We start from the raw sequence: 15,582 nt of genomic DNA on the forward strand, positions 1-15,582 counted from the left end.
TCATTGGCTGAAACTCTGCATCATTTTGAAAACTGATTTGTCTCAACTCCAGAAGAAAATTGGACCTTTCTGTTTGTGGCTTTAAACGGATTCTTCATGTTGTTGCAGGAAAGTGGGGTCTGTGGAATGTTAGGTTTTACACAGCACACCGTCAGCCTGCGGTTTCACGCTGGGTAAAGAACCTGCAAACAAGGCAAGAGAATAAACAATTAATGGTAGGACCCTAGAGGATCAGAGGGACCTTGGTGAGCATATCCATCGGTCCCTGAAGACAGAATAGATAGGGTGATTAAAAAGGAATATGGAATACTTGTCTTTATTAACTGAGGCATAGAATATAGGACCAGGGAGGTTATAATGGAGCTGTATAAAATGCTGGTTAGACCACAGCTGGAGTAGTGTGCGCAGTTCTGGAAGGAAGTGATTGCACTTGAGAGGATGCAGAGTAGATTCACCAGGATGTCCTGGGCTGGAGTATTTCAGCTAACAAGAGAGACTGGATCGGCTGGGAGTTTTCCTTGGAGCAGAGATGGCTGAGGCGGTCCTGATTGAGGTATATAAAATTATTCAGTGAATTAGTGGTGAATAGATGGCGTGAATAGGAAGGACCCTTTCCCCTGCGTGGAAGAGTCAATAACCAGTGGGCATAGGAGGAAGCTTTCCCCTTACCGGAGGGGTCAATAAGCAGGGGCATAGATTTCAGGTAATGGCAGGGAGGTTTATAGGAGATGCGAAGAAACACGTTTTCACCCAGAGGGTGGTGGGAATCTGGAACTCACTGTCTGAAAGTGTGGTAGAGAATGTAAACTTCACAACATTTAAGAAGTATTTAGATGAGCATTTGAAATGCCATTGCATGGAAGGCAACAGACTAAGTGCTGGAAAATGGGATTAGAGTAAATCGGTGCTTGATGGCTGGGGGAGACACGATGGGTCAAAGCGCCTCTTTCACTCCTGGAAAAACTCTCTGACTCTAATCATACCATTCAAATCAATGGAATTCTCAGCAACCTCATTGGGGAGGAAGGTTGCTTACACCTAATGATAAGCAGCACTCGCACAAGCAGCAAAACACGTAACTTTGGTCAGACAAGATTTTCCCATTTGAAATCCATATTGACTATTCATTGTTATGTTTATCTTTCCCAGATTTTAAAAGTTCCTTCCTTTACTCAGGATTCAATTATTTACCAATGTGAAGCTAATTGTTTCATAATTTCCTGGGCATGTTCTGTCCGCCATTTTAAATATAGGAATTACATTACTGAGCTGCCCATCATTTAGAACTGAACATTTTTAATGAATTATTAAATATGAGCAGTAATGTCTCTCCCCTAGAATCTTTAAAAATACGTGGAAGTAATCCATTTGGATCAGGGGCTTTATCCCCTTTGAGTTTGATTAGTGTAATCAATAATCACCTCATCATTCAATGTCCTGTTGACCTGTTCTATCTCCTTGGGAAACAATGATGCAAAGTAATTATTTAATATTTCTGTTATTTCTCTATTGTTCCTAGTGGTATTATCCTGTCTGAACCTTAATGCTCCTGAATGCTTCACAGCGCCAGGGTCCCAGTTCGATTCCCAGCTTGGGTCACTGTCTGTGCGGAGTCTGCATGTTCTCCCTGTGTCTGTGTGGGTTTCCTCCGGATGCTCCGATTTCCTCCCACAAGTCCCGAAAGACATGCTGTTGGCAATTTGGACATTCTGAATTCTCCCTCAGTGTACGCGAACAGGCCCCAAGATGTGGCGACAAGGGGCATTTCACAGTAACTTCATTGCAGTGTTAATGTAAGCCTCTATGTGACAAGAAAGATTATTATTATTTACTTTCCTCCTAATGTTAACTGGCTGGAGTTAATCTTCAAGATATATGTTGGTTTTTGTGATGGCAGGGTCCCTTTTGAATTCATCATCTGTGAACTTATCCTTCGATTTAAAAACTCCCAAAGAAACTGGTGAACAATAAAATTATGAATTTTTACTTCAGTCCTAAGTTGTTTTTGTAAAAAAACTCTACAATTCAGTGTCTGAACGGTTCCTCTGGTTAACATCTCCAATTAGAAAATGCTGATTAATCCTCACTGACTGACACATTCTTCACAGTGACATCTCCATTATGAAAGTAATTATCAATTAAAATAAAGCAGGTCAATATTTTGCAAGAACATCAATAAAAAAAATATAATAATCTTTATTGTCATAAGTAGGCTTACATTAACACTGCAATGAAGTTACTGTGAAAATCTCCTAGTCGCCACACTCCAGTACCTGTTCAGGTGAATGTTCAATTCACCTAACAAGCACCTTTCGGGGAGAACGTGCAGATTCTACACAGGCAGTGACCCAAGCGGGAATTGAACCCGGGACCCTGGTGCTACCACTGTGCTACCATGCCGCCCTAATGATGCTGTTTGATGCGCACGTTGTCATGATAGTGACTGATTGGCAGCAAACTCTTGCCAGTCATTATGGTCAATGCTTATCACATAAGTGGGGAGTGAACTTGAGTCGAGTAAATTCAGAGACCGAGAAGGCAGCACCCAGTTATTAGCCTTGGCCAGAACATCCGCTTTTTCAGCATTGTTTCTCCAGAGCTATTAAATCTCGATTGTCTCACAGGAAAGAAACACAGGTTGAGGTGCTGTTGGAGATCCTGGTGCATCCTCAGCCACCAATAGTAATTATATATAAAATAGAGGACTTGAAATACATGAAGGTAGGTGATATGATCAATAAGTTTGCAGATGGAAAATTGTTGGTGTAATAACTGGCGAGAAGAAAAGCCTTAAATTACAGGATGAAACAGATGGGCTGGTCATATGGGCAGAACAGTGGCAAATGGAATTTAACCAGAAAAGTGGTAGCTCTTGTACAGAATCAGTACAGATACGATGTGCCGAGTGACTTCCATCTGTGCTGGATCATTCCAGAAAACACTCAACATTCAGTATCACGAGCAAGAGGGAAGAAGATGGAAGAATTACTGATTCTGGAATTGAACCCAACAAGAGTTTGCATCTTCTGGGGAGGAGAGAGGAAGGCCCATTGGGAAAAAAAAACTTAAGTTCTGCATTGTTCCACAGGAGAGCAGCATTTAATCATTTTGAGAAATGGAGATCAGCGGAATATTATTATTGACAATAATTTTTTTGATTATTTTTAGAAATTGGTAACCCAAGTTATTTTGTATTGACTGTTTACAGTTTCAATGGTGCAGCGGTTACCCAACATTCCCTGCGGCTGTGAATGTGCCCTATTCACGCCCCAGGAGCCCACTGCGCAGACGCAATGCTGGGCTGTATCAGAGCATGCGCAGTGTCACTTGCTCGGACGTCTGCGAGTGCGGGAACGGCTGTTTCGGGCGGAGAGACTCGGTGAGGCGGAGGGAGGAATGGAGCCGGGAGGGGAGGGAGTGAAGGCTTCATAAACACCCCCTGCTGGTCACAAGGCCGGAATAAGACCCTGAAAAATCCGCGTTTGTAGCTGCGGAGCTTTTATCCGGTATCAGGCCCAGATCTACGGCCGCCATCTTTGTTTAGCTCCGGCTGAGGGGCCATCTTGATGACGTAACAGAGGCGGTGCTTCAGGATCCGATAACCAGGAAAGAAAATCATTATCTCCATGATTAACAGGCCTCTCCAGAGGGGGGAGGTGGGAATGCCATGTGTGGCAATCCAAAGAACAGAAGAATAATAACATCAGAATTAACAGCAGGGACAGGCCATTCGGCCTATTGACACTGCTCTGCCATTCCATAAAGGCATGGCAGATCCAAATTGCATTTTCCTGCCTTCCCCAAAAAACCTTTGACTCACTAGTCGATAACAAAAGACTAACTTAGCTTTGAGTATACTCTGACCCAGCGCCACTGCTCTCTGGGAAAGAGAATTCCACAAACTCAGCTTTGACAAAGAGTTATCCAAACTCAAAACGTTAGCTCCCTTTTCTCTCCCCAGATACAGTCAGACCTGCTGAGATTGTTCAGTATTTTCTGTTTTTGTTTCAGATTCCAGCATCTGCAGTAATTTGCTTTTATCCACAGACTGATGACCCTCTGAGAGAAGACATTTCTTCTTATCTCAGTATCAAATTGGAGAACTCTTATCTTTAAATTGTCCCCCTTAGTTCTTGGATCCCCATGTGGGAATATATTCTTTCAGCAAAACCCCTCAGAATCTTAGATGTTTCAATAAGATCACCTCTAATTCTTCTGAACTCCATCGGTACAGACCAAACAGGCTCAATCTTGCTCCATAAAACAAACTCTCCCATCCCAGGAATCAGACAAATGAAACTTCACTGAACTGCCTCCAAAGCATGTAGAACCCGCATTAAATAATCCTGGGACATGAGCACTGCTGTCTCACGGCACCGAGGTCCCAGGTTCGATCCCGGCTCTGTCCGTGTGGAGTTTGCACATTCTCCCCATGTTTGCGTGGCTTTCACCCCCACTACCCAAAGATGTGCAGGGTAGGTGGATTGGCCATGCTAAATTGCCCCTTCATTGTAAAAAATGAATTGGGTACTCTAAATTTTTTTTTAAAGTAATCCTGGGACTGGCAACAAGGGGGGGGAGAATGTTTGGAATTTCTATCCTGGACTCGAAGAGTGATGGATTTTGGAAACTCCTTTTCATAGATTATCATAGAATTCACAGTGCTTTTACCGGGGGTTAGGGGAGGATTTATACCCAGCAACTCAAACCAAGGTAAATGTTCTCTGCTCTTAATTTCTAACCTCGACTAGCATTTCTGACCATTGTCATTTCCTTTGACAGCTGCTTCCAAAGCTTCTGATATCTTTCCAGCCGAAGGTTGCAGCAGGAGATTTTAAACTTGAAAACACTGAAATTGTGATAGACGTGAGTATTATTATTATTATTAATAATGATAAATTTAGACTACCCAATTATTTGTTTCCAATTAAGGGGCAATTTAGCATGGCCAATCCGAAGCTGGCACTCCCACTGCAGACTTTGGTGTTGCGAGGTTGTTGCTGTGGTGAAAAGTGGCTGCTGCTGTTGCTGTTCTCTCTGTTGCAGATGTTGCTGCTCTCTCTCTCTCTCTCTGTGTTGCTGCTGCTCTCTCTCTCTCTATTGCTGTTGCTGCTGCTCTCTCTCTCTCTCTCTCTCTCTCTCTCTCTCTCTCTCTCTGCTGCTGTTGCTCAGTTTGCTGCCTGTTTTCAGTGCTGGTTGCTGCTGAGTTGTCTGGAGGAAGGAGAGGGGATAGAAGGAAGGAGAGAAGAACAACAACAATGAGGCGACTTCAACAACAAGGTGGGAGTAAAGCCCTTTGGACTGCGTGTTGCTGGCCCCTCTCCCGGGTTGAGGGCCCGGCCCATTCTTCCCAACTGATAACTTCTGCCTTCAGCAAGGATAAAACCTTCCTTATTCTATCCGCTGTGCTTGTCCCGGGACAGGGGGTTCGAGTGGGCAGTGTGTTTGCTGAGCCCCCTCCCGGACTGAAGACCCCACACACCAGCAGGTAGGAGGTCATTGGGTGGTCGTTCCAGGGTGGGAGCACGGACTGTGTTTTTGCTGAGTCCTACTTGGGCCGAAGACCTCGCGAACCAGAGCCACTTCCCTCCTGCTGAACCTGCTTCTGGGCCTGGCCAAGCACGTCAGTTATAGGTCCAGGCAGTGGGCGACCTAGGGGGTCATCTGACCAGACTGTTTGCCCCTTTTCCGCGGCTACATTCGCAGGTGGGTGTCCCTAGTTGGGGGTGAAACCCACGCAGACACTGGGAGAATGTGCAAACTCCACAGGGACAGTGACCCAGGGCCGGGATCGAACACGGGTCCTGGGGCTGTGAGGCAGCAGTGCTAACCACAGGCGCCGGAGTGTGGTGACTTGGGGATTTTCACAGTAACTTCATTGCAGTGTTAATGTAAGCCTACTTGTGACACTGATAAATATTATTGTCTGGAGCAATCCAGTCGGAGTCATTCTCCTGCTCTGTCTCTGTACCCTCACAGCTTTATTTCTCTCAGGTTTCTATCCAATTTAAAAAAAAATATATTTTTTATGTCTTTTGTGTCTATTTCCAAACTCCGTCATAGGCAGCAAGTTTAAGGTCATTGCCACTGGCTTTGTAAAACCATTCTTCCTCACACCTCCTGGACCATTTACATGCATAGATACGGAGCAACGTAGAAAATAGGAGCAGGAGGAGACCAAAGGACAAAGAAAACTACAGCACAGAAACAGCCCCTTTGGCCCTCCAAGCCCGTGCCGGCCATGCTGCCTGTCTAAACTAAAATCTACTACACTTCCTGGGTCCGTATCCCTCTATTCCCATCCTATTCATATATTTGTCAAGATGCCCCTTAAATGTCACTATCGTCCCTGCTTCCACCACCTCCTCCAGCAGCGAGTTCCAGGCACCCACTACCCCCTGTGTAAAAAAACTTGCCTCGAACATCGACTCTAAACCTTGCCCCTCGCACCTTAAAACTATGCCCCCTAGTAATTGGCCCCTCTACCCTGGGGAAAAGTCTCTGACTATCCATTCTGTCTATGCCCCTCATAATTTTGTAGACCTCTATCAGGTCGCCCCTCAACCTCCGTCGTTCCAGTGAGAAAAAACCAAGTTTATTCAACTGCTCCTCATAGCTAATGCCCACCATACCAGGCAACATCCTGGTAAATCTCTTCTGCACCCTCTCTAAAGCCTCCACACCCTTCTGGTAGTGTTGTGACCAGAATTGAACACTATACTCCAAGTGTGGCCTAACTAAGGTTCTATACAGCTGCAACATGACTTGCCAATTCTTATACTCAATGCCCCGGCCAATGAAGGCAAGCCTGCCGTATGCCTTCTTGACTACCTTCTCCACCTGTGTTGCCCCTTTCAGTGACCTGTGGACCTGTATTCCTAGATCTCTCTGACTTTCAATACTCTTGAGGGTTCTACCATTCACGGTATATTCCCTACCTGCATTAGACTTTCCAAAATGCATTATCTCACATTTGTCCAGATTAAACTCCATCTGCCATCTCTCCGGCCAAGTCTCCAAACAATCTAAATCCTGCTATATCCTCTGACAGTCCTCATCGCTATCCGCAATTCCACCAACCTTTGTGTCGTCTGCAAACTTACTAATCAGACCAGTTACATTTTCCTCCAAATCATTTATATATACTACAAAGAGCAAAGGTCCCAGCACTGATCCCTGTGGAACACCACTAGTCACAGCCCTCCAATCAGAAAAGCTCCCTTCCATTGCTGCTACTCTGCCTTCTATGACCTTGCCAGTTCTGTATCCACCTTGCCAGCTCACCCCTGATCCCGTGTGACTTCCATCTTTTGTACCAGTCTACCATGGACCAGGGACCATTTGGCCCTTCGAGCCTGCTCCACCATTCATTACGATCAGAGCTGATTAGGCTCAATAGCCTAATCCCGCTCCCCCCCCCCCCCCATATCCTTTGATCCCCTTCACCCTCAGTGCTTATCTAACTGCTTCTTGAAAACATGCAATGTTTTGGCCTTAATTAGTTCCTGTGGTGATGAATTCCATCGGCTCACCACTCTCTGGGTGAAGAAATTTCTCCTCATCTCTGTCCTAAATGGTCTACCCCGCACCCTCAGACTGCGACCCCTATTTCTGGACACACCCACTATTGGGAACATCCTTCCTGAATCTACTCTGACTCGCCCTGTTTTTTTTTAACATCAATTTAGAGTGCCCAATTTTTATTTTTGCAATAAGGGGCAATTTTAGCGTGGCCAATCTACCTACCCTGCACATCTTTGGATTTGTGGGGGTGAGACCCACGCAAACACAGGGAGAATGTGCACATTCCACACAGACAGTGACCCGGAGCTGTGATCGAACCCGGGTCCTCGGGGACATGAGGCAGCAGTGCTAACCACTGCGCCACCCACTTTTTAAAAGTTTCTCTGAGATCCCCCCTCATTCTTCTGAACTCCAGCGAATACAATCCTAACCGATTCAACCTAATCTGCACATCTTTGAACTGTGGGAGGAAACCGGAGCACCCGGCGGAAACCCACACAGACACGGGAAGAAAGTGCAAACTCCACACAGTCAGGGTGGGAATTGAACCCAGGTCCCTGGTGCTGTGAGGCAGCAGTGCAAAGTACTATGACACCCCCTGTCTTGCGACCCTCAAGCGAAAAACAAATCCTTATCCCCATCTGAAATGGGTGACCCCTCATTTTGCAACAGTGGTCCCCTTGTTCCAGATTCTCCCACAAGAGGAAACATCCTCTTCACATCCACCCTGTCAAAACCCCTCAGGATCTTGTATCGTTCAGTCCAGGTTTTACCCCAAACTTTAAATCTGTGTCCCGACTGCTTGTACGATTAGTGAATGGAAACAGAGTTTCTTTGTCCACCCGATGGAAACCTGGCATAATCTTGTGTCTCTGAATCAAATCTCCCTTCAACCTCCTTTGCTGGAACCATTCTGGGAAATCTCCTCTGCACCTTCTCCAAGAACCTTCACATCCTTCCTGAAGAGTGGTGACCAGAGCTTTATAAAGATTCATAGAATAGAATTAGAACCATAGAATTCCCACAGAACAGGAGGCCATTCGGCCCATCAAGTCTGCACTGATTCTCTGAAAGGGCACCCTGCCTAGGCGACACCCCTACCCTGTCCCTGTAACCCCAAGGTCCCACCAAACCTGCCCATCCCTGGACACTAAGGGGCAATATATCAAGGCCACTCCACCTAACTTTCCCTTCTTTGGACTGTTGGAGAAAACCTGAGCACCGGGTGGAAACCCACGCAGACATGGGGAGAATGTGCAAACTCCACACAGACAGACACCAAGGCCGGAATTGAACCCGGGTCCCTGGCGCTGTGAGGCAGCAGTGCTAATCACTGTGCCACCAGAAGCATAGTTTTGGTGTCAATATTACTGTTTATGAAACTCGAGATCGAATTTGCTTTGCCAACTGCTCTCTTAATATGTCTTGTAGATATACAAAATCCCTTTTCACCTCTTTCTCTCTCCCCCCCCCAAAGAGTCCAGTTGGGTTTTTACAACAATCGAGCAGTTTTCATGGTCACTTTTTCCAGTGCCGGCCCCACAAATGACCAGATTCATTCAGCTCAATTTCACAACCTGCCTTTGTGTTTTTGCGGGTTCACTCTCACTCCCTATTTTCTGTTTTGAATCCGTTTCACAGGGTGTTCGAAGGGGAGGCTTCAAAGTCCAGAAACTGAAACCAAGCATCACATCAGGATCTGACAGAGTCCTCAATTTATCATATCCTGAATATCAGCGGAATATCATTGAGCATGGAAGGAAAAAGCATCATTCACAGTGCGGGGAAACCGTACACGTGTTGTGTGTGTGGACGAGGATTCAGTCAATCATCAGGCCTCACAAGCCATAAATGCAGTCACACTGAGGAGAAACCGTGGAAATGTGCGGACTGTGGGAAAGGATTCACTGTCCCATCCAAGCTGGAAACTCATCGACGCAGTCACACTGGAGAGAGACCATTCACCTGCTCCAAGTGTGGGAAGGGATTTACTAAGTCATCCCACCTGCTGAGTCACCAACGAGTTCATACAGATGAGAGACCGTTTCAATGTCCAGACTGTGGGAAGTGCTATAAAAGTTCTGCGGAACTGATGCGCCATCAACCTGTTCACACTGACGAGAGACCGTTTAGTTGCTCTCACTGCGGGACTGGGTTCAGACGATCATCTGACCTCACTGCACATCAGCGAAGTCACACTGGGGAGAGACCATTCACCTGCTCCGAGTGTGGGAAGGGATTTACTATTTCAGCCCACCTGTTGAATCACCAGCGAGTTCACACTGATGAGAGACCATTTCAATGTCCAGACTGCGGGAAGTGCTATAAACATTCTGGGAATCTGATGAGCCATCAACGTATTCACACTGACGAGAGACCGTTTAGGTGCTCTCACTGCGGCACTGGGTTCAGACGATCATCTCACTTCATTGCACATCAGCGAATTCACACTGGGGAGAGGCTATTCACCTGCGCCAAGTGTGGGAAGGGATTCACTCAGTCATCCGCTCTCTCCACACACCAGCGAATTCACACTGGGGAGAGACCATTCACCTGCTCCAAGTGTGGGAAGCGATTCACTCAGTCATCCACCCTGCAGAACCACTATCGAATTCATACTGGGGAGAGACCATTCACCTGCTCCGAGTGTGGGAAGGGATTCACTCAGTTATCCCACCTGCTGAGTCACCAACGAGGCCACAAGTAACCATAGTGATTGGACTTTGCTGTTCCTCACATTCAGGACTGAACCATGTTCATTTGGGTCTCTTTCTGCTGATAACAATTCCAGCCCATTTTTGGGGCTAATATTCTGTCTAAAAGTCAAATAAATTAGATTTGTGTCATATATACAGTGTGTTGAAACTTTTTAATTACTCTGACACAAGTTAGTTCCTTTTGAAGTACTCTCGCTCTCCCCTGTCTCTTCCACCCTCACCTCCAACAAGAAGTGAGGAGCTTGTCGAGCTTCTTTGTGACTGAGATTGAGTAAATCCGATCAGCTGCCTCTGCTGCTTCCCTCCCTTCCACAAGCCCACCGGATCAATCTGTCTCTAAATTTCATCCTTTCCCGAGCCCTGAACCCACATCTTTCTCTAGTTTCTCTCCCATCTCCCCTCATGCCCTCTCGGAGCTCATCTTGTCCATGAGAACCAGCTCCTGCTCCATCGCCCCTATTCCCACTGAGCTACTGATCAGCCAACTGTGTCCATGGATATTGTCAACATTTCTCTCTCTTCAGCTACTGTCCCTCTGTTCTTCAAATCTGCCATCATCACCCCCTCCTCAATAAAACAAACCCTTGACCCTGCCAACCTTACAAATTACTGCCCCATCTTCAACCTCCCTCTCCTCTCTAAACTCTTTGAACATGTTGTCACCTCCCAAATCCTTGTCCATCTTTCCCAGAACTCCCATGTTTGAATCCCTTCAATCAGGTCTCTGGCCTGTCACAGTGAAATACAAGAGACAAACAGAATCTTACCCGGAGAGAAAGACAGATAATCCGGGAGCTTGGATCCAACACGGATACGTGCATAAGACCAGAAAACAAGGACAACAGCACAGTCATTTTTTAAAATTTAGAGTACCGAATTATATATTTTTCCAATTTAGCGAGGCCAATCCACTTAACCTACACATCTTTCGGATGTGGGGGTGAAGCCCATGCAGACACAGGGAGAATCAGGACCTGCCAACTCCTTTGAGAAATTCGATCCGTAACAAAATAGTTGTGCGCCTAGATTGGAGCAACAAATTAGTCATTGTGTCTATTTATACTGTCAGTGCAACAGGCAATATTTAGTATTCAATTTATTTCTCGTCTACTTTGATGGGTAATTCCATAACTAAATACTCTTACCCTGTAGACTGCAGAATAATGAACTGAAAGCGATGATATTGGGTTTCCAAGGAGTAAGACCGTCGACTATCAGACGTAAGAGGAAATGTAGGTCATTGGGCCATCGAGACTGCCGGCATTCAGTTACATCATGACTGATCTGATTTTCAATTCGACTTTCTCGCCTTAATCCCAAATCCCTTGACTTCCTTACTGATTAAAAATCTGTCCTTCTCAACCTTGACCATACTTAAGACCACACCCCTACTTCGCTCTTCATTTAAGAATTCCGCCAATTCCCTACACCCTGAGATAATAAATTGCGCCTCGTGTCTGCCTTTACTTTGAGATTATATCCTCTGGTCCTGGACTCTTGCACAAGGGAAAGCAACTTTTCAACATCTACCCTGTCAAACTCTCTGAGAATTATTTATGTCTCATTTAGGCCGCCTTCGTTCTTCAAATCTCCCGTGATTATTGGCCCAATCTACTCAGCCCCTCTGTTGGAGCCTTTTCATGGACTGAGTATTGAGCTGACTTTTAGGTAGGCTTCCTCCCTCTAAGTTACAGCTCAGCTGTATACAAATACCTGCAGACACATCAACTCTGGTTAAGACGACTTTATTTTTCCAAGCTTGGTCAATGTATGAGGGAGAGTGATTTGGATAAACCCATTCTATTTTACAGTGGCACAAGCGCCACAATTATACAAGTTTCCAAAAATCAATCGCCCACCCCAGTTGGGCTTGATCCAATCCTTGGAGCTGTCAATTTTATTTTGAACAATGATGTTTACTTTAAGCAACATGATGACTGTGATCAGCTCATGATGTAACTACATCCTGCCACATGTTGTTTACCAGGACACTTTATCCGATATGTTTGGCTTTGCTCGCATTCCCATGTTGCTTATCTCAGCCAGTTCCTGCCCACCTCATTGTCCATCTGGGTGCAGGATGTTGACGTTGGTTCCTCTTTACACCATGGTTTGTCTGAGATAAGGTGTTGGGGCCACTGATAAGAATTGATTATTCATCTAACTGTGTTATTGCTGAACGCACTATTTCTGTCTATTTCTGTTGTCTTAAAAACATCGGTAAATTAGCCAGCTTAATTCATGCATTGCAGCCACTGCTTTTAGCAAGAGTTTAAATGCTTGTTACTGCTTTGTTCTAAAAATGCGTGTTTAATGGTTAATAATGATTACAGGGTATAATTCATATGATTAGTCTCAATACTCAATAAACAAACTTATGTAGAACTATTCTGGTGTTATCCTTGCTATCCGGCTTCATGGGGTCTTATCTGAGGACACCCCACTTCACCCTCCTCATGAGATATTCCCTCCACACCCGGGATTATTTGGACTGCTTTCGAAATCAATATGTCTTCCTTAGATAAGAGTGCCAAAACCGTTCAAAATATAACAGGTGTGGCCTAACCAGTGCACTGTATAGTTTCAGCAAGACTTCCCTATTCTTATATTCCATTCCCTTTAGAACTTGCATACTCGCCTTTTTTGATTTCTGCACGAGGACCCCCAAATACCTCGTTGCTGCAGATTTCATTTAAATTATATCCAAGTCCTTTATTGTTCGTATCAAAATACATAATCTCACATTCCCTACATTATCTTCCATCTGCCAAGTTTTCCCCCAGTCACTTAACCTGTCTACATCCCTGTGTATATTCTTTATGCCATCTGCATCACTTGCCTTCCGACCTATTTTAGTCTCATCCCAAAACTTGACAATAATGCGCTCACTTATCAAGCGCTGTTTTGAAATTCAGATGGTGACAACTACTGATTCTGCTTTCTCCAGGCTGCTTGTTGTCACCTCAAATAATTGCAATAAATTTGTCAACCATCATTTGCCCTTCATGAAACCGTGCTGACTCTGCTTTTATATTTTTATATTTCTAAATGCTTTATATATTTCTATATGATTTGCTAATACATCTATTGTAATGGACACTAACAGGTCATTGGCCTCTACTTACTTATTATTGTATCCCTCCGTTTCATAATAAGGTGTTGCATTTTCATTTTGCTAATCCTCAGGGAGTAAGGTAGGGGGAATCTGGAGTGGAATTTATGCACCAACAGACAACATTTGGGCCGAATGGCCTGCTTCTGTGCTGTACACTTTCTGAAGCGTTTCCGTCCAACCCAGTAAATTCTCAGGGGGAAAGGGTTGTGCCACTTCTGCCCCGAGTGGGAAACCGGACAGATCCCAAAGTGGAAAAGGGAAACGTTTAAAATCCAACACGAAACACATTTCTCTCACATCTGACCCGCGGTTCCAATGTCTCCCGAATTCCCCATTTTATTGACATTTATTGTACATTTTCTGCGGACCCAAATCCGCGGGAACCGTCCGTCTCTGTCCTCCTGCCCTCGGCTGAAGACGTCTCCGCTCAGAGATTCGTCTCCCTCAGCTGCTTAGTGAGAGGTTTCTCCCCCCGAGAGATCTTCGTCAAGTGGACCGTCAATGACAAGCCGGTGAGTCCCGGGAACTACAAGAACACCGAGGTGATGGCGGAGAACGGCAATAGCTCCTTCTTCATGTACAGCCTGTTATCCATTGCAGCGGAGGAGTGGGCCAGCGGCGCTTCTTACTCCTGTGTGGTGGGACATGAAGCCATCCCCTTGAAGATCATCAACAGGACGGTTGATAAATCCAGCGGTAAACCCAGTTTTGTGAACATTTCCCTCGATCTGATGGATACCGTTCATTCATGTCAATGACCATCTATTACTAACATTTCAATCTGCAAGAAAAATAATAACGTTTTTTTTCTCCAAATGTGATTTCAATACACAACCGCTTAATTAATGGTGCTTCCACTTTGCTCGATTAGGCCTATTTAATAAGACACGGAGTTGGACAGGTCTTGGACCAAGAATTGTAAAACCAGTGCTCGCAGCTCTGAAAAACCTTGGTGTGTGGCAGAATGAGACACATTAACTGCAGGATTCAGCAAAATATCTTCATTGACTTTCCTCCCACTGAGTAGAAATCGGACAATTCCCCATTTCAGACAATCAAGACGTCACATGTGGATCTCGGTGTTCCTGCTTCGCTCATTGTCCATCCCTTTAAAATTGATGTCAGCTTTAAATTGCTGCACCACCCCCACTGGAAACTGAATTCAGGGTCAAAGATGGGGAAAGACACATTGTTAACCCACTGTACCCTCACTACACCAAAAAGAGAGGCGGAGGGCCACTAACTAATCCTACTTACCTCCCAAACAAAGAGCGTGAGCGGAATTAGTGAACCCACACTACCGAAATTACTCGAAGAAAGAGAGAGGAGGGGCGTTAAAGAATATACTGTCCCCCACTTCCTTAAAAAAAGAGGGTGAGTGGCCTGAGTGAACACAGTGTACCCCGGCCTTTCTCCCTGTGTCTGCGTGTGTTTCCTCCGGGTGCTCCGGTTTCCTCCCACATGTCCTGAAAAACGTGCTTGTTCGGTGAATTGGACATTGTGTGAATTCTCCCTCTGTGTACCCAAACAGGTGCCGGAGTGTGATAATAAAGATTATTATTACTTTAACCCCATTGCACAACGAAAGGGGAGGGGGGGGGGGGCATGAGTTAATGCAATGTCCCCCACTACCCCATGAAAGAGAGGGAGCGGAGCATTAATGAACCCACTGTACCTAATTTCCCAAACAAAGAGAGGGTCAGCGGAATTAGTGAATCTACTGCACCCTCACTTTCACAGCAAAGAGAGGTGGCGGGGCATTACTTAATGCACTGTACCCCACTTCCCCAGCAAAGGGAGGGAGAGGGCATTACTTAATCCATTGTACCCCCACTTCCCAACACAGAGAGGGGACGTTGCGTTTGTGAATCCACTGTACCCGCACTTCCCAAAAATCGAGAGGGTGAGGGGCACTAGTGAACCCAACTCTGCCACCACTTTCCAAGCAAAGAGAGGAAGGGGGAAATAGTTAATCCAAATGCACTCCCACTTGCAAACAAAAAGAGAAAAAGAGAGCGTGGGGCATGAGTGAATCCCACTTTCCCAGCAAAGAGAGAGGGAGGAGCATTAGGTAAACCACTGTATCCAAATTTCCCAACTGAGAGAGGGGGGATTATTTAATCCACTGTACCCGCCCTATCCCAACAAAGATAGGGGAAGGGCATTATTTAATCAAAAGGTAGAGGTAGGGGCATTAGCTCATCCACTGTACCCCCACTTCCCCAA

The 15,582-nt window shown here is 45.5% G+C and overlaps 1 protein-coding gene across 2 annotated transcripts; it reads left to right on the forward strand.

Moving 5' to 3' along the window:
- Positions 1 to 298: 298 nt before the first annotated feature.
- On the forward strand, positions 299 to 12,626 carry LOC140419046 (uncharacterized). 2 transcript variants are annotated; one of them, XM_072502771.1, is made up of 3 exons: positions 299 to 553; positions 4,783 to 4,866; positions 9,166 to 12,626. In XM_072502771.1, the coding sequence occupies exons 1-3, from the start codon at positions 530 to 532 to the stop codon at positions 9,373 to 9,375; spliced, it is 318 nt and encodes a 105-aa protein (XP_072358872.1). In that variant the 5' UTR covers positions 299 to 529; the 3' UTR covers positions 9,376 to 12,626. The 2 variants fall into 2 exon arrangements, with proteins under 2 accessions (XP_072358872.1, XP_072358871.1); XM_072502770.1 differs by lacking the exon at positions 299 to 553 and adding an exon at positions 3,299 to 3,379.
- Positions 12,627 to 15,582: the final 2,956 nt, after the last annotated feature.

This window comes from Scyliorhinus torazame, chromosome 5 (assembly GCF_047496885.1).
Source record: "Scyliorhinus torazame isolate Kashiwa2021f chromosome 5, sScyTor2.1, whole genome shotgun sequence".
Taxonomy (NCBI): Eukaryota; Metazoa; Chordata; class Chondrichthyes; order Carcharhiniformes; family Scyliorhinidae; genus Scyliorhinus; species Scyliorhinus torazame.

What these genes read in the sequence shown, in the direction of transcription:
- LOC140419046 (XM_072502770.1), top strand. Translation starts at nt 9,278, where the DNA reads ATGGAAGGAAAAAGCATCATTCACAGTGCGGGGAAACCGTACACGTGT.